This window comes from Ovis canadensis, chromosome 17 (genome assembly GCF_042477335.2).
Source record: "Ovis canadensis isolate MfBH-ARS-UI-01 breed Bighorn chromosome 17, ARS-UI_OviCan_v2, whole genome shotgun sequence".
Lineage (NCBI taxonomy): Eukaryota > Metazoa > Chordata > Mammalia > Artiodactyla > Bovidae > Ovis > Ovis canadensis.
In genome coordinates this window covers 39,187,277-39,209,900 of record NC_091261.1, presented here as the reverse complement: position 1 = coordinate 39,209,900, position 22,624 = coordinate 39,187,277, and the positions used below count along the sequence as shown (strand labels likewise).

Below are 22,624 nucleotides of genomic sequence, written 5' to 3'. Positions count from 1 at the left end.
GAAGCTGAAACTCCAATACCTTGGCCATCTGATGCAAAGAACTGACTCAATTGAAATGACCCTAATGCTGGGAAAGATTGAAGGCAGAAGAAGGGGATGACAGAGGATGAGGTGGTTGGATGGCATCACCAACTCAATGGGCATGAATTTGAGTACACTTCAGGAGTTGGTGATGGACAGGGAGGCATGACGTGCTGCAGTCCATGGGGTCGCAAAGAGTTGGACACGACTGAGCAACTGAACTGACTGACTGATATGGGAAAAAAAATGATTTATTTTTTATGTGTTTTTTTCTTACAGGCAGTGTCTAGTTTTTATTTTCCTCTTTTCCTCATAGTGATACAACTTTAATTAAAGATAATGTATTAATTCATTTATATTCTAAAGATATAAACAGATTATTTATTGTTGAAGCAAAGTTAAATTTCTCTATATGTCCTATCTCTGTTTTCAAAAGTCGTGGAGGCATTTTTCTTGAATGACATAACTGAACAGTATTTAGAAGTGGAACTTTGTCCGTAAGTATAAAATATTTTTTCTAACTCATTACTACATATTTTGAACACATTATTTTATAATTGTAAATCATATAGATTAATAAAAGCTCACTAATTCTAATTCTCTAATGAAGTTTTCTAATAAATTTGAAGGTTATTTTGCAAAATGAAAAATTCTTATAAAACAAACTCATTATTTACACTGTAAATTTGCTTTATTATATATTAGCTATTTAGAAATAAAGATATAATGAGCTTACTTTATGAAAATGATGACTGTGAAAATGATAACTTTCTGAAAATGACTTTTTAGGGGATTTTTTTAACTAGGTTAAACTTTAATCTTACATATTACATAACTATGTGTTCATGTGTTCCTCCCTTTATTCATCATTCATTTGCTGAGTATATACTATGTCACTTTGTGTGCCACATATTAAAACTAAATCACACATGGCTTTTCCTAGACTCAAGAAAAATATTAACCATGGACTCTCTCTGTACAAATTTAACTGGTCCTTGGGAACTGTCTACCTGGTTGGCAGTTTTCTTTCCTCTAGATGTCAAAAAGTAAATTTATGCCTACCTGTTATCTAAATTGTAAGAAAAGTTAATATTTAGAAATGAAATATTTATTTATACACCACTACTATTTTAAAATGACATTTCAGTACTCCTCAGCATTGGTTATCTTGCGGTCTTTGTCCTTTTGTAGACTAAGCAGAGTCCCAAACAATTGATTTAAATGAGATTTTGGATACAATTTTCTTTTACTTTGGTTTCTTGCTAATATTAGATTTCTTGCTAATGTAACTGTTTGCAGTTATAGTTTTTCAGAAGTACTCTATATCTTTGTTATCCTTCAAATAACATGTCAGAAAATTTTTTGAGAAATATGATTATCATAAACTATAATGTGAAGTAACAAAATTTCCCCATATGCATCAGAAAGCTAAGGCAAATAGGTTTATAACTTGTATGGAAGGTTAGTCAAGAACTTGAATCTGCTAGAATTCTTGAGCTACATCCTTAGCTTAAATTTGTCAGATAGTATCAGTTTATTTTCATAAAGTAATGACTTAGCACAAAATACATTGAATAGCTTTATCTTTTGTTAGAAAATTATGCAATAACCATTGTGTATAAAATTAATTCTAAAAGTTCAGTTTTAGATCTATTAGGACAGTTAATAATCAATAATCTTGGTTTTGCTTCAGGCAAGCAACTCCTCTGACAGTTAATCTCTAGGAAAGCAATTTGAATATGTTTGAATTTGTAAGGCCTTTTATTGCTCTTAAGATATTCATATGGTTGCATAATAACAATAAAAATAAGCAGAGAACTTATAAATGGAAAAGAATACTTGTTTCTCTTAGACTCATTTCTTGAAGGAAATCCTTCTGGAAAACTCTCAATAGACCATTTGTGCCAAATGTTTAGATACAGTCTTTTACAAAGACAGTAAATTTGCTTCATGTAGCTATTTGAAATCCTTTGATTCTTACTGACAGGGATAATCCCAATTATGCTCTCCTATTAGAATTTTCTTGTGGGGATATGTTGTGCTTCTTTTTTAAAATGGACATCACTGGGATGACCCAGAGGGATGGTACAGGGAGGGAGGAGGGCGGAGGGTTCAGGATGGAGAACATGTGTATACCTGTGGCGGATTCATGTTGATGTATGGCAAAACCAATACAATATTGTAAAGTAATTAACCTCCAATTAAAATAAATAAACTTATATTAAAAAAATTAATAAAATGGACATCAGTGTCAGAACTAATGGTAGAAAGCAGGAAAACACAACAGGCAGATGGAATGAGGACAATTGTACTGGGAAATAGTTAGAAATTAGAGTCTTCAGCCTGTTAGGTAGTTTTAGACAACCTATATTTTTATTTTCTATCTCCTAAATTAGCTTCAAGACAGTTTTCTTATAGAAATAACGTTTTAAAAAGTTGTGGAATTTTGACCTGGAAATTGGTGCCAGCTTCCTTTAGGATACTTTACTTTTCAAAATAAGTTTTCTAATGAACTCCAAATATCCCACCCATTTTTCATATTGTGTATCGTCTAACCGATTGAAATATTTCATTTCTTATTTAAATAATATAAGGAAGAATCTGAACATGTGTAACTTTATGCATTTGAGGGCACTTGCCTGGGAAATGTGGAGAAGGCAATGGCACCCCACTCCAGTACTCTTGCCTGGGAAATCCCATGGACAGAGGAGCCTGGTAGGCTGCAGTCATGGGGTTGCTAAGAGTCGGACACGACTGAGCGAATTCCCTTTCACTTTTCACTTTCATGCACTGGAGAAGGAAATGGCAACCCACTCCTGTGTTCTTGCCTGGAGAGTTCCAGGGAGGGGGAGCCTGGTGGGCTGCCGTCTATGAGGTCGCACAGAGTCGGACACGACTGAAGCAACTTAGCAGCAGCAGCAGCCTGGAAAATAAGTCATTTCTAAGTAACTGAACATGCTAGGTCTCCCTGTAATTATCTAGTATGCATATTGCGTCCTTTAATTATTTGGAACTTAGTCACAAGCATGCACATGGAGGAGGTCATGGCACCTGACTGCAGTATTCTTGTCTGGAGAATCCCATGGACAGAGAAGCCTGGCAGGCTGCAGTCCATGGAGTCACATAGAGTCAGACACGACTGAAGCAACAGCATGTGCACACACACGTGGAGACGGGAAAGATAGTGAAGCAAATAATGATCGTTTCAAACACTCATGAAGGATTTTAAATTTTACAGCCATGGACAGCATTTGGTGCTTTTACTTTCTGGAAGAAGAAATGTATGGAAAGTAAGTAAATGAAAATATGAGACAAAATCCTTAAGTGTACAGGGTATATTGTTACTGTTGCTGTTCAGTTGCTCAGTCATGTCTGACTCGTGTTCATGGGGAATTACAACCCACCAGGCTTCTTTGTCTATGGGATTTCCCAGGCAAGCAAACTGAAGTGGGTTGCCATTTTCTTCTCTAGTTTAAAGTATAAATATGAATATACCTTTTTGTGTTTCACATGTTGTTTCTGTAGCAAGGACTTGATCTATCATTCAAAGTGTCTAGAGGAGAAGCAAAATGGGAAGGCAGTGCTTTTATTCCTTGGAGTTATTTTCCACCAAATGTGACAAAATTCAATTTATTTGCAATTCATGGATCAAAAGATGAAAGAAGCTATGAAGCTCTTTACCCTGTACCTCAACATGAGCTGCAGCAAGGACAAAAACCTGATTTGTAAGTAGAAAATAAATGAAAATATGTCCCAACTGTAAGAGTTGTTTTTTTTTTTAATTAATTCGTGGTAGGGTAGCAGTAACATTTTTTGGTTAAAGAAGACACATATAAGCGTAGTCTTATATGTGTCTCTCCACTGCTGTCAGTAGAGCACTTAGGTTTCCACAATAGTGTGAGAAGAATCTTCTTAGTGAGTACTATAGCAGTTAGTGGTGAAGTACAATTGCAAATTTATTTATGATCCCTTTCAGAGGCAAATGACCAGAGGCATCTGTATTTCCTGGTGTGAGCAGTGGGTTAATAAATCTTTTCTTCTGCTGGAGAATCTGACCTTAAGTTAACTCTCTAGTTCTCTTCTCCTGGTCACCTCATGAGGATAAAAATGTCAGCTGTATTTCTAGGCAGTATAGATGGGGACAGCAGGGCTTAGAGATTTCCCTTTAATAGTAATGTACCCTGAGGGGACCCTGGAAGCTACTCCTAGAGAGTTACTACAAGAAATACTATCTCCTGTGGGGCAGCAGGCATAGAAGCTAAGGAGTCACCTGCAAATTTTCCATTTAAGTCTGATCCCTTTGCACCTGAAGCCGTCACTTAAGGAGAATGTAGCCCCCATCCAGTCTTAGGAATGCTTCATGGTCTGCTGCAGACACTACCCACTCAGAGGAAGGAAAGCCAGACACTGTCCTGGGGCAACCTGAGAGTACTCAAGTGGCCCTTGAGAGTCCCGCTCTATTGAGTGTGCTCAAGTGGCCAAGGTAGCCCGGTGAGTCTGCATGTTTAGAGAAGCCTGATAGAGACATCCTAGGAGAAGGCAATGGCGCCCCACTCCAGTGCTCTTGTCTGGAAAATCACGTGGACGGAGGAGCCTGGTAGGCTGCAGTCTATGGGGTTGCTAAGAGTTGGACACGACTGAGCGACTTCGCTTTCACTTTTCACTTTCATGCATTGGAGAAGGAAATGGCAACCCACTCCAGTGTTCTTGCCTGGAGAGTCCCAGGGACAGAGGAGCCTGTTGGGCTGCCGTCTATGGGGTCGCACAGATTCGGACACGATTGACGCGACTTAGCAGCAGCAATAGAGACATCCTAGTGGGCTTTGCATCATGGTAGACGGATTTCCCTAACTTTTACCCTTGGCAAGTGCTGCACTGTCTCCCTTGCCCTTCCTGTCATGCTGTTACTCTGCTCTACTTGGATTTTTATCTCTTCACGCCTGTTCCTTTATTCTGCCTGAGATATTTTCCGTTTCCCCCCTTGCTTTTCTTCCAGGTCCTGACCCTTTCTAATCAGCCTCTTTCTCCCTTCCTTTCTTTTATCCTTCGATGTTGTTTCCTTAGCTGCTTAGTCTGGATTGACAGTTGTGACTAAAACTGGTTCACCTTGGTCAGGTGGGCAGAGTGGGACAGGAATCTAGATGCCACTCACTCAGGGCTTTCTTATCAAGATGGCTTGTTTCTCTGGCTTCTCACAAGCTGATGCACTCCTGTATTTGGGCTTCTTGTTTATAGGTTATTGGATGCTTACTCTAGGTAAAAGTGTGATTATGCTATCGGCTAGCGCAGAGGGATTTCCTTTAGAGCTGAGTTCCACTGCAGCATGTGAGCTAAGCCTGGCTCTCCTCTTTGCATGCTCAGTCGCTTCAGTCATGCCCAACTCTCTGTGACCCTGTGGACTGTAACCTACCAGGTTCCTCTGTCCGTGGGATTCTCCAGGCAAGAATACTGGAGTGGGTTGCTGTGCCCTCCTCCAAGGGATTTTCCTGATCCAGGGTTCAAATGTCGTCTCTTACATCTCCTGCATTGGCAGGTGGATTCTTTACCACCAGCGCCACCTGGGAAGCCCCTCTCTCCTCATTGCTAAGTCGCTTCAGTCGTGTCCGACTCTGTGCGACCCTGTAGATGTCAGCCCACCAGGCTCCGCCATCTCTGGAATTCTGCAGGCAAGAACACTGGAGTGGGTTGCCATTTCCTTCTCCAATTCTCTCCTTATTAGGCCACAGTAAAAAGCTAATAGTTAAATGGTAGTGAATCCTAGGAGTTAAATGATTTTCCTAGAAAGAGAAAAAAAGAATTAGATTTAACTCTCTTTTACATAAATCTGCCTTGCTTTGGCAAAGGAGTCTATCCTTTAATCTGTTAAGCTGAAACTTTTAAAAAGCAATTGTTTGTATAACTGATACAAATCATATCAGAGTTTGAATATGAAAATATCTGTGAGAATATAACATGATTTGTTTAAGACTAGATGAAATGAGTCAGGTTTTGACGGTTGATTTTTATTTGTCCCTTCAGCTGTGAGGGAGCTATATGCAAAACTGAAAGGAGAGTACTTTGAGATATGGATGAATATTTTCAGAGCTGAATGTTTGATGGCTAGAGTAAGAAAACTGTACATGTGAATACATCTTACCTTTGAGGTTCTTAAAATAGAATGTTGTCCTATAATAGATATGACAAAATAAATAGCTTCTCAGGACAGATTTTTCACAAATATATAATTCATTTCAATTCCGACTGTCTTTTTCTTTGCATGTAGCCATCGTCTGGAATACTTCAAGTCTTTCAGTTTTAACACACTGCTTGGAGAAAAGTGGAACCAGCCAGAATCAGACCTGTGGCTGATAGAGAAACCTGATGTGTAGGAGTATAGTAGATGACTGTATCAATCATTTCTTCTCTATACCCTTTAATGTAAACCAATAATAATCTCTTTCAGGATATCATGAACACATTTCAACAATAAATATTTTATGGAGGTCAGTGAAAATAGAGTATTTCTGTGGTAAATTGTGTATGAATTAACAGGAAAGTAGAAAGTTCAGATATGATTTTAATTGTAAAGTGAAAATGTTTCTCAGTCACTTTGTCCAGGAGCCATCATGTCAAGGTTCTACCATCTGCCTTGCATCACCATCACCCCCCAAATATCCCTGACTCAGTCAGCCCAAATCGTCATTTCTCTTCCCACTTCCCTAAATCTCAGCCAGCTTGTAACTGAACATCTTATTTGCACATTTTTGAACTCCATTGTAATATAAATTCTTGGACTTCCCCAGTGGTATAATGGTTAAGAATTTGCCTGCCAATGCAGGGGTCATGGGTTCAGTCCCTGGTTGGGGAAGATTCCACATGCTGTGGGGCAGCTAAGCCTGTGCACCACAACTACTGAAGCCTGTACCCCCTAGAACCTGTGCTATACAACCAGAGAAGCCACCACAATGAGAAGCACTCACCACTAGAGAAAACCTGTGTCAGCACTGAAGACCCAGCACAGCTCAAAATAAATAAATTTTTTTAAATTGGCACTTTCTTTTGAAAAATATTTATACAATAATTCTTTACTCAGACTCCTCTGTTCATACTTGAAATGAATAGAAAACAGTGGTATATTTCATTTGAACAGGACGTACACATCTGTTAAGGCATTATTAAAATACATGTGCTATTTAATCAGTGTTCTTTTCCTGTCTTATGATTACTTTTCTTCTGTAGAAGAAAATAGAATGAAGTTGTCTTGAATTCCGGTAACAGATTCTGCTTTTATTTGCAAATAATAAATGACGTTTTCTTCATGCTGTTAAACAAGATGTCAAAATGTCTTCATTTTGTTTTCTAAACATCAAACACCTCTGGTCCATAATTTTCAAATTTTGTTGTAATTCATTGCTTGAAGCCATCTGGTAGATTATCTATGAACTTCTCCACCAAGTTCACCATTGCCTGGTCCTTCACCATTGTTCTTAACACGAGATTAGCAGTCTTACAGAGGAAACTTTGCTTGTACAGACATCTATTTGCCTACCCAACAATATACTTTTACTTCTTTTCCTTTGCTAACTCTTTTATATAGCTTCAATTTTTATTTTTTATTTCAGTTTATATAGTTTCAATTTTTCAGTTCAGTTCAGTCACTCAGTTGTGTCTGACTCTTTGCGACCCCATGAACTGCAGCAGGCCAGGCCTCCCTGTCCATCACCAACTCGCGGAGTTCACTCAGACTCACGTCCATCGAGTCAGTGATGCCATCCAGCCATCTCATCCTCTGTGGTCCCCTTCTCCTCCTGCCCTCAATCCCTCCCAACATCAGAGTCTTTTCCAATGAGTCAGCTCTTTGCATGAGGTGGCCAAAGTACTGGAGTTTCAGCTTTAGCATCATTCCTTCCAAAGAACACCCAGGGCTGATCTCCTTCAGAATGGACTGGTTGGATCTCCTTGCAGTCCAAGGGACTCTCAAGAGTCTTCTCCAACACCACAGTTCAAAAGCATCAATTCTTCGGCGCTCAGCCTTCTTCACAGTCCAACTCTCACATCCATACATGACCACAGGAAAAACCATAGCCTTGACTAGATGGACCTTTGTTGGCAAAGTAATGTCTCTGCTTTTGAATATACTATCTAGGTTGGTCATAACTTTTCTTCCAAGGAGTAAGCGTCTTTTAATTTCATGGCTGCAGTCACCATTTGCAGTGATTTTGGAATAAAATAAAGTCTGACACCCAAAATAAAGTCTGACACTGTTTCCACTGTTTCCCCATCTATTTCTCATGAAATGATGGGACCGGATGCCATGATCTTCGTTTTCTGAATGTTGAGCTTTAGGCCAACTTTTTCACTCTCCACTTTCACTTTCATCAAGAGGCTTTTTAGCTCCTCTTCACTTTCTGCCATAAGGGTGGTGTCATCTGCATATCTGAGGTGATTGAGATTTCTCCCGGCGATCTTGGTTCCAGCTTGTATTTCTTCCAGTCCAGCATTTCTCATGATGTACTCTGCATAGAAGTTAAATAAGCAGGGTGACAATATAAGCCTCCTTTTCCTATTTGCAACCAGTCTGTTGTTCCATGTCTAGTTCTAACTGTTGCTTCCTGACCTGCATACAGATTTCTCAAGAGGCAGGTCAGGTGGTCTGGTATTCCCATCTCTTTCAGAATTTTCCAGTTTATTATGATCCACACAGTCAAAGGCTTTGGCATAGTCAATAAAGCAGAAATAGATGTTTTTCTGGAACTCTTGCTTTTTCCATGATCCAGCGGATGCTGGCAATTTGATCTCAATTTTTAAAGGATCATCTCAAAAACTACATTTTTCCAGATTCCTTTGCAGATAGAAATGACATTATAAAACAGTTCAATGAGATTAAGTATACAGTGTTAGAAGGCGCTTCAAGAAAATATGCTTTACAGATGAAAGACTCAACTGCCATAAATCTTTTGTCCTTTGCCTTCTTTCTTCCTTTTTCCTGAATTGCAGAATTGATACATGAGGTAACACCCTGGCTCCTTGTTTTAATTAGGAGACAACCTACAAATAGGTCAGTAGCAAGACAAATGAAGCCTGGGTTGCAAACAACAAAATAAGGTAACATATCAGAACTGCTACTTAAGGACTTCTTTATAAAGAAAAAAATTAGCTGCCTAATTTGTTTCCACAAGTTGATCAATAGGTTCAGTGCCCTCCCATTAAAAAACCCAGAAGGCTTTTTTGGGTAGAAATTGACACAGTGATTCAAATTTCATATGGAAATACAAAGGACCTGAAATAGCCAAAAAAATTTTGAAGTAGTACAAAGTTGGAGGACTTACTCTACCTGACTTCTAGACTTATTAAGCTTCAGTGTTGAAGAAACTTTGATCTTGGCATAGATTTAGATAGATATATCAATGGTGCAGAGTAGAGAAACCAGAAAAATAACTACATATGGTCAGTTGATTTTTTGACAAAGGGAAAGGATCATCTTTTCAACAAATAGTTTTGCAGTTGGGAAAACTGGGAAAACATGAAAAAAAAATCAGTTTACCTAACAACCTACAGAAAAAATAAAATGTGAATGGTGAAATAAAAAAGGTTCTAGAAAAAAGATCTTCATATCTTGGGGTAGAAAAAGATTTTCTTCAAACAGGACATAAAAAGCATTAACTGAAAAGGAAAAAAAATGAGAAATTGAACTTCCATCAAAATTTAAAATTTCTGTTCATCAAAAGTTTCCATTAAGAAAGCAAAGAGGTAGTCTGGCAAGTCCACTCCTGAGTATATATCTGCGGAAAAAAAATTAAAGCACTAATTCCAAAGGGTACACGTACCTCAAAGTTCATAACAGCATTATTTACAGTTGCTGAGATCAGAGGCACCCTAAGCGTCCATCCGTGAATGGATAAAGACATGTATAAATGAGTACTAGAAACACATGGAGGAACAGGCAAATTTGGCCTTGGAATATGGAATGAAGCAGGGCAAAGGCTAATAGAGTTTTGCCAAGAGAATGCGCTGGTCATAGCAAACACCCTCTTCCAACAACACAAGAGAAGACTCTACACATGGACATCACCAGTGGTCAACACTGAAATCAGATTGATTATATTCTTTGCAGCCAAAGATGAAGAAGCTCTATACAGTCAGCAAAAACAAGACCGGGAGCTGACTATGGCTTGGATCAAGAACTCCTATTGCCAAAGAGACCATTCAGGTATGACCTAAATCAAATCCTTTATGACTATACAGTGGAAGTAAGAAATAGATTTAAGGGACTAGATCTGATAGAGTGCCTGATGAACTATGGACAGAGGTTCATGACATTGTACAGGAGACAGGAATCAAGCCCATCCCCAGGAAAAAGAAATGCAAAAAACCAATATGGCTGTCTGAGGAGGCCTTACAAATAGCTGTGAAAAGAAGAGAAGGGAAAAGCAAAGGAGAAAAGAAAAGATATACCCATTTGAATGCAGAGTTCCAAAGAATAGCAAGGAGAGATAAAGCCTTCCTCAGTGACCAATGCAAAGAAATAGAGGAAAACAACAGAATGGGAAAGACTAGAGATCTCTTCAAGAAAATTAGAGATACCAAGTGAACATTTCATGCAAAGATGGGCTCGATAAAGGACAGAAATGGTATGGACCTAACAGAAGCAGAAGATATTAAGAAGAGGTGGCAAGAATACACAGAAGAACTGTACAAAAAAGATCTTCACGACCCAGATAATCATGATGGTGTGATCACTCACCTAGAGGCAGACATCCTGGAATATGAAGTCAAGAGGGCCTTAGGAAGCATCACTACGAACAAAGCTAGTGGAGGTGAAGGAATTCCAGTTGAGCTATTTCAAATTCTGAAGAATATTGCTTAAGATATGCACAAATGCATTTCCTTGCTGTATTGTAAATTGTTCACTACAGTACCACTCAGATTCTCTCTTCTTGCCATTTAAATAGATTACAAGAAAAAAATAAAAATAAATAAATAAATAAATAGATTACACAATTCAAGTATTTATTCAGGTGCTTTCTCATGCTTTTGCTCAGCTCCAGTATAAGTCACACTCCACAGGGAAATATACTTTTTATTTTTAGCCCCCAATTACATTCTTTTTACATTATTATTATTTTTTTTTTGCTACAGAAAAAAAATAGTTAAGTTTTTCACTTCATTTCTTCCTTCTTTTAAAAATACTAGGCTTTGGCGGCCGAAGATGGTGAGTATAATTAATTAATCTGATATTTATAAAGAAAAAGGTTGCAAGCGGTGGAGCAATTGCAGTAAGCCCTCAACACTTCTATTTATGCCTCAAAGCCCATGTATCATCTCTACTTTCCATTTAAGTTTCCATAATATATATATTATATATATATTTATATATTATATATGTATATATGCTGTATTGTGGCACTTTCCAATTTAAGTTTCATAGTATATAATGTTGCTGTATTATAGCACTTACCCACTGTGCTAGGAAACTGTCCAGACCTATCTCCCATCTTCTCAGTCCAACATTTTACTCCAGCAACCAGTTGGATTCAGCACACTGACAACATCCTGCATCATGGTTTTGCTGCTGCCCTAGCTCATGCGAACACCTGCAGGAACCCACTTAGCCAGTTTCATGCATAGAGTACTCTAGATATGAGAGAGAGCTCACACCATATGGTACACCTCTTGACCAAGAAGGATGGGAGTAGGTGGATAATCCCTCAGATGACAGTTCTGAGGTCCCTTCCACATCGCTCTGTAGAAGACGTCTATAGGGATTGCACTCCAGTTGCTCACTGCTGCTGCTAAGTCGCTTCAGTCGTATCCGACTCTGTGCGACCCTATAGACGGCAGCCCACCAGGCTCCGTGGTCCCTGGGATTCTCCAGGCAAGAACACTGGAGTGGGTTGCCGTTTCCTTCTCCAGCAGTGACCAAATAATAGCACAAACTGCCTCATTTCCTGTTTTGCTCTTCCTTGCTCCTTGTTCCTGTTTGAGATTACTTTACCAAAATCAACCCACTTGCAAGCCCTTGTTCCAAATCTGTTTTATGGGGAAGGTAGGCTAAATCAGTTGTTACTTAAAGAGACCCTCGGAAGTGGTCCATCGAGATGGGAATCAGGAGCTCTTATCGTTCATGGGGCATACAGTGATAGGGACCCCATTGGTGTTAGTGATGACACCAGAGTAACATCACAGTTACTAAGACTTTTTTACTGGTGGTAGACTGGCTTGAGGAGCAGGTGAAGGTCAAACATCAGTGTAACCGATAGCACTTGGCATAGAAGCAGTAGTGATAGTAGGGACTAGGAGCTATTAGCCACTTATTATTTTGTTTTTAAAAATTTGGACATTGAAATAATTTTATTTGCTATTTATCCATTAATAAAAAGTAACAATTTGGAGGAGATTTTGAGAAGATGGTGAATTAGGAAGAACCAGGAATCTGTCTCCCAATCTAGACAACAGTTGTACCAGCAGAATTGTCTGATATAATGGTTTTGAAACTCTGGAGTCTATTGAAGGTGAAGTTGACTGCTGTCTGATAAAGGCTTTCAGCTCACTTCAGTTCAGTTGCTCAGTCGTGTCTGACTCTTTGTGACCATGGACTGCAGCATGCCAGGCTTCTGTGTCCATCACCAACTCCCAGAGCTTGCTCAAACTCATGTCCATCGCGTCGGTGATGCCATCCAACCATCATCCTCTGTCGTCCCCTTCTCCTCCTGCCTTCAATCTTTCCCAGCATCAGGGTCTTTTCCAATGAGTCAGCTGTTCCCATGAGGTGGCCAAAGTACTGGAGTTTCAGCTTTAGCATCAGTCCTTCCAATGAACATCCAGGACTGATCTCCTTTAGGATGGACTGGTTGGATCTCCTTGCAGTCCAAGGGACTCTCAAGAGTCTTCTCCAACACCACAGTTCAAAAGCATCAATTCTTCAGCACTCAGCTTTCGTCACAGTCCAACTCTCACATCCATACAAGACCACAGGAAAAACCATAGCCTTGACTAGACGGACCTTTTTTGGCAAAGTAATGTCTCTGCTTTTGAATATGCTGTCTAGGTTGGTCATAACTTTCCTTCCAAGGAGTAAGCATTTTTTTTAATTTCCTGGCTGCAATCACCATTTGCAGTGATTTTGGAGCCCAAAGAAATAAAGTCTGACACTGTTTCCCCATCTATTTCCCATGAAGAGATGGGACCAGATGCCATGATCTTCATTTTCTGAATATTGAGCTTTAAGCCAACTTTTTCACTCTCCTCTTTCACTTTCATCAAGAGGCATTTTAGTTCTTCTTCACTTTCTGCCTAAGGGTGGTGTCATCTGCATATCTGAGGTTATTGATTTTTCTCCCAGCAATCTTGATTCCAGCTTGTGCTTCTTCCAGCCCAGTGTTTCTCATGATGTACTCTGCATAGAAGTTAAATAAGCAGGGTGACAATATACAGCCTTGACGTACTCCTTTTCCTATTTGGAACCAGTCTGTTGTTCCATGTCCAGTTCTAACTGTTGCTTCTTGACTTGCATATAGATTTCTCAAGAGGCAGGTCAGGTGGTCTGGTATTCCCATCTCTTTCAGAATTTTCCACAGTTTATTGTGATCCACAGTCAAAGGCTTTGCCATAGTCAATAAAGCAGAAATAGATGTTTTTCTGGAAATCTCTTGCTTTTTTGATGATCCAGCAGATGTTGGCAATTTGATCTCTGGTTCCTCTGCCTTTTCTAAAACCAGCTTGGACATCAGGAAGTTCACGGTTCACATATTGCTGAAGCCTGGCTTGGAGAATTTTGAGCATTACTTTATTAGCATGTGAGATGAGTGCAATTGTGTGGTAGTTTGAGCATTCTTTGGCATTGCCTTTCTTTGGGATTGGAATGAAAACGGACCTTTTTGAGTCCTGTGGCCATTGCTGAGTTTTCCAAATTTACTGGCACATTGAGTGCAGCACTTTCACAGCATCATCTTTCTTTCAGGATTTGAAATAGCTCAACTGGAATTCCTTCACCTCCACTTTGTTCACAGTGATGCTTCCTAAGGCCCACTTGACTTCACATTCCAGGATGTCTGCCTCTAGGTGAGTGATCACACCATTGTGATTATCTGGGTCATGAAGATCTTTTTTACAGTTCTTCTGTGTATTCTTGCCACCTCTTCTTAATATCTTCTGCTTCTGTTAGGTCCAGACCATTTCTGTCCTTTATTGAGCCCATCTTTGCATGAAATGTTCCCTTTGTATCTCTAATTTTCTTGAAGAGATCTCTAGTCTTTCCCATTCTGTTGTTTTCCTCTATTTCTTTGCACTGATCACTGAGGAAGGCTTTCTTATCTCTCCTTGCTATTCTTTGGAACTCTGCATTCAAATGGGTATATCTTTTCTTTTCTCCTTTGCTTTTCGCTTCTCTTCTTTTCACAGCTATTTGTAAGGCTTCCCCAGACAGCCATTTTGCTTTTTTGCATTTCTTTTCCATGGGGATGGTCTTGATCCCTGTCTCCTGTACAATGTCACGAACCTCCGTCCATAGTTCATAGGTACTCTATCAGATCTAGTCCCTTAAATCTATTTCTCACTTCCACTGTATAATCATAAGGGATTTGATTTAGGTCATACTTGAATGGTCTAGTGGTTTTCCCTACTTTCTTCAATTTAAGTCTGAATTTGGCAATAAGGAGTTCATGATCTGAGACACAGTCAGCTCCTGGTCTTGTTTTTGCTGACTGTATAGTGGCTCCTTTATACTAAAAAATGGGGAATGCAGAGTTAAATTTCTTGTGACAGCTATCACTGAAATATCTGTTAAACAGTATATCTGATTCAATAGTACACTGAAAGCAGAAGTTTCTAATAATGCCCTAAGGCACTGGAGTGCCTAAAGTATATCTTTTGAAGAGATAGCTTTGCAGATATAGGAAACCAAACTATAAATGGAACAGTTCTGAGTGGTTTAAAAAAAACAAGGTGCCAAATTCAAATATATGTTTTTGAATGATCTTTGAAAAAATATCCTGAACAAAAAAAGACAATACCACAAGTAGTAACCTTTAGTATATATTGTAGAAACCCAAGTGTCCTATATTATTAAAATAGTCCTGGTTTTTCTCCTAACTGCCTGACTTTGTGCTAGTCTTTTCATTAAAATTTCTAATGTTTATCTTTCAGGAACCATATATTTAGTTTTGACAGCAGTCTCAAGGAGAGTCATATGGAATGCTTATTTTTAAAGTTAAGAAAACTGAGTTTCAGAGACTAAACATCTTGCCTAAGATCATAGAGTTAAGGAACAGTGGATTTGAACCGAGGAAGTTTGATTCTAGAAACCAAGCACTTGTCAAGTATTCTACAGCCTCTGTAGTCTTAAGTACACATCTAAGTAAGGCTACAGAACTAATTTCCTCCCCGATTCTATAAATAAAAATAACACAGGAGGAAAAAAAGAAGTCCATAAGCCCGTCACTTTTTTGTGGTACACTCACAGAGAGATGGGTATTCAAGTTACTCCTTTGTAATAAGCCACTTGCTAAGAGAAACACATTTTTCACCCTGGGTTCCCCTAGGGTATCATTTATTGTAGCATTGGAGTGTCACAGCAGGTATACTTTGGTGGCTCATCTGAATACAAAGCTCTTAGGATTTATGCTAAATAAATAGGGGATGAGTCACAGGGTAGTAGAAAATCAGAGAGAAGGAAAACCCAGGCCGCATCTCTGCTAAACACTTTTTCTAACTTGGTTTTTGTCAAGGATCAAAAGACAAACTTCAGAAGATATAAAACTCTGGCAATAAATCCAGACTCTTGAGTAACATGCAATAACTATAATAGTTTTTTATCTTTATGTATCAGAAACTGAAGAAACTTAGCAGTAATTCATTCTATCGACAAATGATCTTATAATCTACTTGTGCAGAAAACCTAAAAGTTGTGACTATCTGCTTTCCTGTCCTTAATATTTTACTGTTTGATGATGTATCTGTTTTCCTTTTGAGGAGATGATTATCTTATCAATAATTTTGAAGTAAATTAATTTATATCAATGACTTTTCAAATTGCAGGTTGCAAACCCTTGGGGAGTACACTGTATGTGTGTGTGTGTTCATGCGCATGCACGCACACGCTTAGTCATGTCTGACGCTTTGCAACCCCAAGGATTGTAGCCTGCCAGGCTGCTCTATCCATGGGATTTCCCAGGAAAGAGTACTGGAGCAGGTTGCCATTTCCTAATCCAGGCTATCTTCCTGACTCAGGGATCAAACCCGCATCTCTTGTGCCTTCTGCATTGGCAGGTGGATTCTTTACCACTGCGCTCCTGGGGAAGCCCTTTTTTGGAATCTATACAGTGAGTTGTAACCCATAAATAATTAAATAGAATTTAAAATAGAAGAATGAATCATATTTATCAAATACATATATTGTTTCAAGAGTTTTGTTCTTAATTTGGATCTAGTCACAAAAGTTCAAAATCCCACAGTTTAGAGCATTTGTAGAACATAGACTTTTCTTTCCATTATGGCTTATGACAGAACTTTTAAATTTAGTTTTAATTGGAGAATAATTATAATATTTTTATGGTTTTTGCCATATATTGTCATGAATAAGCCATAGGTATAGGTATATCCCTCCCTCATGAACCCCTCTCCCACCTCCCTCAGAGATTGTCTCAGAGCACTAGCTTTGGGTTCCCTGTGTCATATGTCAAACTCCCACTAGCTCTGTGTTTTATATATGGTAATGTGTATGTTTCAATGCTTTTTCCTCGAATCACCCCACCCTCTCCTTTTCCCACTATATCCAAAAGTCTGTTCTTTATGTCTGTGTCTCCTTTGTTGCCCTGCACATAGGATCATCAGTACCATCTTTCTAGATCTCATATACACGTGTTAATATATGAGATTTGTCTTTATCTTTCTGACTTCCTTCACTCTGTATAATAGGGTCTAGGTTCATCCACCTCATTAGAACTGACGCAAATGCATTCCTTTTATGTCTGAGTAATACTCCCTTGTGTATATTACAACAACTTCCTTATCCATTTATCTGCTGATGGACATCTAGATTTCTTCCATGGCCTGGCTGTTGTAAACAGTGCTGCAGTGAACATAGGGGTACCTGTGTCTTTTTCAATAATGGTTTCCTCAGGGTATATGCCCAGTAGTTGGAATACTAGGTCATATGATGGTTTTATTCTTAGTTTTTTAAGGAATTTCCATACCATCTTCTATAGTGGCTATATCAAGTTACATTTCCACCAATGGTGTAAGAGTGTTCCCTTTTCTCCATACCCTCTCCAGTATTTATTGTTTGTAGACTTTCACGATGGCCATTCTGACCAGTGTGAGGTGATATCTCATTGCAGTTTTGATTTGCATGTCTCTAATAATGAACAGTGTTGAGTATTTTTTCATATGGTTATTAGCCATCTGTATGTTTTCTTTGGAGAAATTCCTGTTTAAGTCTTCTGCCCACTTTTTGATTGGCTTGTTTGTTTTTCTGGTATTGAGCTGCATGAGCTACTATATATTTTGGAGATCAATTCTTTGTCAGTTGTTTCGTTTGCTATTATTTTCTCCCATTTTGAGGGTTGTCTTTTCACCTTGCTTAGAGTTTCCTTTGTTGTGCAAAAATTTTTAAGTTTAAATAGACCCCATTTGTTTATTTTTGTTTTTATTTCCATTACTCTAGGAGGTGAGTTGTACAAGATCTTGCTGTGATTTATGTCAGAGAGTAGAACTTATATTTTAAATACTCTGGTTGTTCACAGTATTATCCTCTGGATAACTAGTAAATATCTAAAAGATGCTCAGTGATTAGTGACTGAAGAAGATACAAAGAGGAACTTCAAACTCAAATGTGCTATTATGCAGCTTAAAAACTAAGGAAAGGACTATGACCTACTTTAATCTTCGATTCTATTTATAAATTTAAAAAGATAGATAGGACTTGCAGAGATATAGAGCCTCATAGATTAAGTATATTCATTAAAAGTGGTCCTTTCCACAGCATGTAGCTCTTTTTCTAATCTCTAAATTAAGATGCTTTGGGTTGTAAGTAAAAGTAAGCTCAACCCAGGTACCTTGAATATAAAAGAGGATATGGCAGACTTCTGGTAGTTTTGATGTTCAGTTCAGTTGAGTTCAGTTTAGTCGCTCAGTCGTGTCCGACTCTTTACGACCCCATGAATCGTAGCATGCCAGGCCTCCCTGTCCACCATCAAATCCCCAGAGTTCACTCAGACTCATGTCCATCGAGTCAGTGATGCCATCCAGCCATCTCATCCTCTGTCGTCCGCTTCTCCTGCCCCCAATCCCTCCCAACATCAAAGTCTTTTCCATTGAGTCAACTCTTCGCATGGGGTGGCCAAAGTACTGGAGTTTCAGCTTTAGCATCATTCCTTCCAAAGAAATACCAGGCCTGATCTCCTTCAGAATGGACTGGTTGGATCTCCTTGCAGTCCAAGGGACTCTCAAGAGTCTTCTCCAACACCACAGTTCAAAAGCATCAATTCTTCAGCACTCAGCCTTCTTCACAGTCCAACTCTCACATCATGACCACTGGAAAAACCATAGCCTTGACTAGACGGACCTTAGTCCGTCGGCAAAGTAATGTCTCTGCTTTTGAATATACTATCTAGGTTGGTCATAACTTTTCTTCCAAGGAGTAAGTATCTTTTAATTTCATGGCTGCAGTCACCATCTGCAGTGATTTTGGAGCCCAATAAAATAAAGTCTGACACTGTTTCCACTGTTGCCCCATCTATTTCCCATGAAGTGATGGGACTGGATGCCATGATCTTCGTTTTCTGAATGTTGAGCTTTAAGCCAACATTCATCTTTCACTTTCATCAAGAGGCTTTTTAGCTCCTCTTCACTTTCTGTCATAAGGGTGGTGTCATCTGCATATCTGAGGTTATTGATATTTCTCCTGGCAATCTTGATTCCAGCTTGTGTTTCTTCCAGTCCAGCGTTTCTCATGATATATTCTGCATAGAAGTTAAATAAGCAGGGTGACAATATACAGCCTTGATGTACTCCTTTTCCTATTTGGAACCAGTCTGTTGTTCCATGTCCAGTTCTAACTGTTGCTTCCTGACCTGCATACAGATTTCTCAAGAGGCAGGCCAGGTCTCATGGTGTCATCAGGTTTTCTAGGTCTGTTTGTATGTGGTTTTCTTGCTCTGCCTTCTTTTAGGTTATTTTCATTCAAAGACCATCTTTCCATTTTGTATATGAAATGACTGTGGGTGTTATAAGTCTCACAATGACAAACCACAAAATCCAACACATGAGAAAATACTCAATGATTTATGACACTATTCTAGATATTTTCCTCACTTTATGAATATTATAGAATTTTTTGCAGTTTGAATTTTGATAATTGCATTCCCATGCTTGCATCTGACTTCCGTATTGTCTGTGAATTACATCTAGAAGCTTGATTATGTCCAGGCTCAATTTTTGGTAAGAATATTTCACAGACAGTATTACAATATTCTTCTATCAGCAGATGCATAATGTCTGGTTGTATCCATTTTGAGGTGTTAGAAGCCATGGATGAATATTTTTTAAATCCATGAGTGATAATCCAGTTTTGCCATTACTTACTTATTTTAATAGCTTTTGAATTGTCTCAGTTCAGCTATCTGGATATTAAGAACCACTGTTTTCGCAAGATAAATGCTTGCTTTTCTTTGATTTAGCTGTTTTCTGAATACTTAGTCCTCTAGCAATACTAAAGATGACCAATGAGATTTTAAAAAGTATCTTTCTGAACTCATGGATTAAAAATTCTTTATATGTGTTAATTCACTGCAGTTTTCTCATTGATGTTTAATGTGTTTCATCTTTGGTCAATGGAGTCTCTTTAAGTCTCTAAGTCTTTGTCATCGTCAATAGCTTATCTGCTTTCTGGTGTGACAAGATGGTCCAGATTCATCTTAGACGTTGCCTGCTATAGACATAAAGCTAGCCATTTCTCCAGTAAGTCTTGGTTCCTGTTAGTGGCAAATGATACTTAGAGACCACTATTTGGAAACTAGGAGTGCTCATTGCTGATGGGTTGGGTATATTTTTCTAGTCCTTTTAGAAAATACGTCATGGTTTTATATTGATACTTCCTACTTGATCTCATACATTTTATATCTGTTTTCCTTCTGCTGCTGCTCCTGCTAAGTTGCATAAGTCGTGTTCAACTCTGCAACCCCATAGATGGCAGCCTCCCCTTGTAACATGACCCAAATTTGTTTTCAGTGATTTCAACATAATTTCTCATTTGTTTTGTTTTTTCCCACAATAAGAGACTGAATAAATTAACACTATCAACAACAATATGATTACTGGAAAGAGTTTAAAAAGATTTTTGTTTTTGCTCTTCTTTTTGACCTTAGAGTATATCCCAAAAGGATATACAGCCAAATTCCTGTATTTAAAACCAGTTGAAAGTAGTTTCTATCTTATGTTTTATGCCCCCAAATTCAATACAATTGAGTTCATTGGTTTCATTCCCCTTTCACTTTGAGGGAGTTGTTTTTTTGTTTTGTTTTGTTTTTTTAATTTAAAATACTTCTGAGATTTCAGCTTTAAATCTATGGATCAAGATATACTCAGAGAAGTCTGGCCTCTATTCTGGTTCCCTCTAACTCATCACCTCTGTCCCCTTATGGCTATAGTTCACACTTCCATTTTTGATATAAGCAAGAAAGAAAACACCAAGACAGCCACACATGACAAGTCAAATTTCTCTTTAATTTGCCTGAGCAAATAGACTTGTAACTATGGGGTCTTACCCAGTTTTACTAATAAATAAGAGATTCTTATGCAGATTTACTAATGATTTCAAGGATATAAAGCCAAAGGCTCAGGCAAACGAAAGAGAAATTTGATTTGTCCTGTGTGGCTATCTTGGTGTTTCCTTTCTGCATTGGATACATTCTCTGGCTAGTATCAGATGAGGTCTTTAAATGAGATTTGTGTCTGACCTCACATAGCAAGAAAGGAATTGTTTAATGAAGCCTCCCTATTTTGTATTTAGATTGGTAAAGGGCTTATGTGACATTTTCTCTGGAGCCATGCCTTATAATCCATAGATTTCCAGGGATAATCTTGCTAAGAGTATTTCACAGATAAGGGCACTCCTACTATTAGATATATTTAGCCTGAAGATATTTAGGTTACATTTACCAAAAAATTAGACTAGAACACCTGAGTTTTTCTCTTTCCTAGAGAATGTCCCTTATCAGAGAGAAACAGATCATGGGCCAGCAGCTTTAACAAGGAGCAAGAATTCCCTCTAATGAATACCTTAACAATGACCACACTGCTTCATAGGTCTTTTAAATTTCTTTTAGCAACTCAATTACTCCTTTTTCTTCTTTATTCACTGTTATTTGAACCTTTTTTCAATGTGTTGATGGAAACATTTAACTTGAGTGTGTAATTTTTCTAAGGCCAAATTCACTGCCTTCTCTGGCCAGTTAGTTTCCATAGGTGTTAGATCTATTGAGAGACTTAATTCAGCTTCCTCTAAATATTTTTTCATCGTAGAAATAATTGTTTACATAAATCTTGATTTTTTATTTAAAGATATAAATAAACTTACAATTCTCTGTTGTACCATATAGCTGTAGAAGAGAGATTAATATTTGATATACCATGTATTATTTAATATTATAGGATAATTATATTCCTCCTCAATAGAAATGGCTTCCCCTCATCCACATTCCACATTACACAGATGGCAACTAGACTATACTGTTAAATAAATTCTGGATCGCATTTGGTTTGTTCCATGTATTATGGTACAGGTTTTTACAGATGTCATTGTGTAAATTTACTCTTGCTAGGGAAAACACAGATTGCTTCTATATCTAAACCTCCATATTTGTTGGTTTTAAGAACCCAGGTAGCTAACTCAGGAATCTGATGAAGGCGTATACCTTAGCATTCCATTCTCTTTTCAGAGATGGACACTGAATTTTTTTGTTGAATATCCACATGATACACTTTGTTGTTGTTCAGTCACTAAGTCATGTCTGACTGTTTGCAACTTCATTGTCTATGGCATGCCAGGCTCCTCTGTCTTCCACTATCTCCTGGAGTTTGCTCCAATTCATGTCCATTGACTCTGTGATGCTACTTAACCATCTCATCTTCTGTCTCCCCCTTCTCCTTTTGCCTTCAATCTTTCCCAGCATCAGGGTCTTTTCCAATGAGTCAGCTGTTTGCATCAGGTGGCCAAAATAGCAGAGCTTTAGCTTCAGCAACCGTTATTCCAATAAGTATTCCAGGGTTGATTTCCTTTTGTTTGACTGGTTTGATCTCCTTGCTGTCCAAGGGACTCTCAAGAGTGTTCTCTAGCACTGCAGTTCTAAAGCATCAATTCTGCGGTGCTTAGCCTTCTTTATGGTCCAACTCTCACATCAGTATGACTACTGGAAAAACCATACCTTTGATTCTACCGACATCTGTCAGCAAAGTGATGTCTCTGCTTTTGAATACACTGTTAAGGTTTGTCAGAGCTTTCCTTCCAAGAAGCAAGTGTCTTTTAATTTCGTGACTGCAGTCATCATCTACAGTGATTTTGGAGCCCAAGAATAGAAAATCTGTCACTGCTTCCACTTTTTCCCCTTCTGTTTGCCATGAAGTGATG

At 38.4% G+C, this 22,624-nt stretch overlaps 1 protein-coding gene across 15 annotated transcripts in view; it reads left to right on the top strand.

The window, feature by feature from the left end:
* C17H4orf33 (chromosome 17 C4orf33 homolog) overlaps window positions 1–22,624 on the top strand; it is a 94,976-nt gene that overhangs the window by 12,623 nt on the left and 59,729 nt on the right. For 4 of the 15 annotated variants that reach the window (XM_069557518.1, XM_069557516.1, XM_069557520.1 and 1 more), the window contains 5 exons: window positions 458–518; window positions 3,260–3,311; window positions 3,547–3,746; window positions 5,555–5,687; window positions 6,284–6,514. The exons of 1 other annotated variant lie outside the window; for it this stretch is intronic. In XM_069557518.1, the coding sequence (XP_069413619.1) occupies window positions 458–518; window positions 3,260–3,311; window positions 3,547–3,746; window positions 5,555–5,687; window positions 6,284–6,319 (482 nt within the window). In that variant the 3' untranslated portion in view covers window positions 6,320–6,514. Of the gene's footprint in view, window positions 1–457; window positions 519–3,259; window positions 3,312–3,546; window positions 3,747–5,554; window positions 5,702–6,283; window positions 6,515–22,624 lie in introns of those variants that run through there. 10 more of the 15 variants (XM_069557524.1, XM_069557521.1, XM_069557523.1 and 7 more) reach the window with 3 other exon arrangements.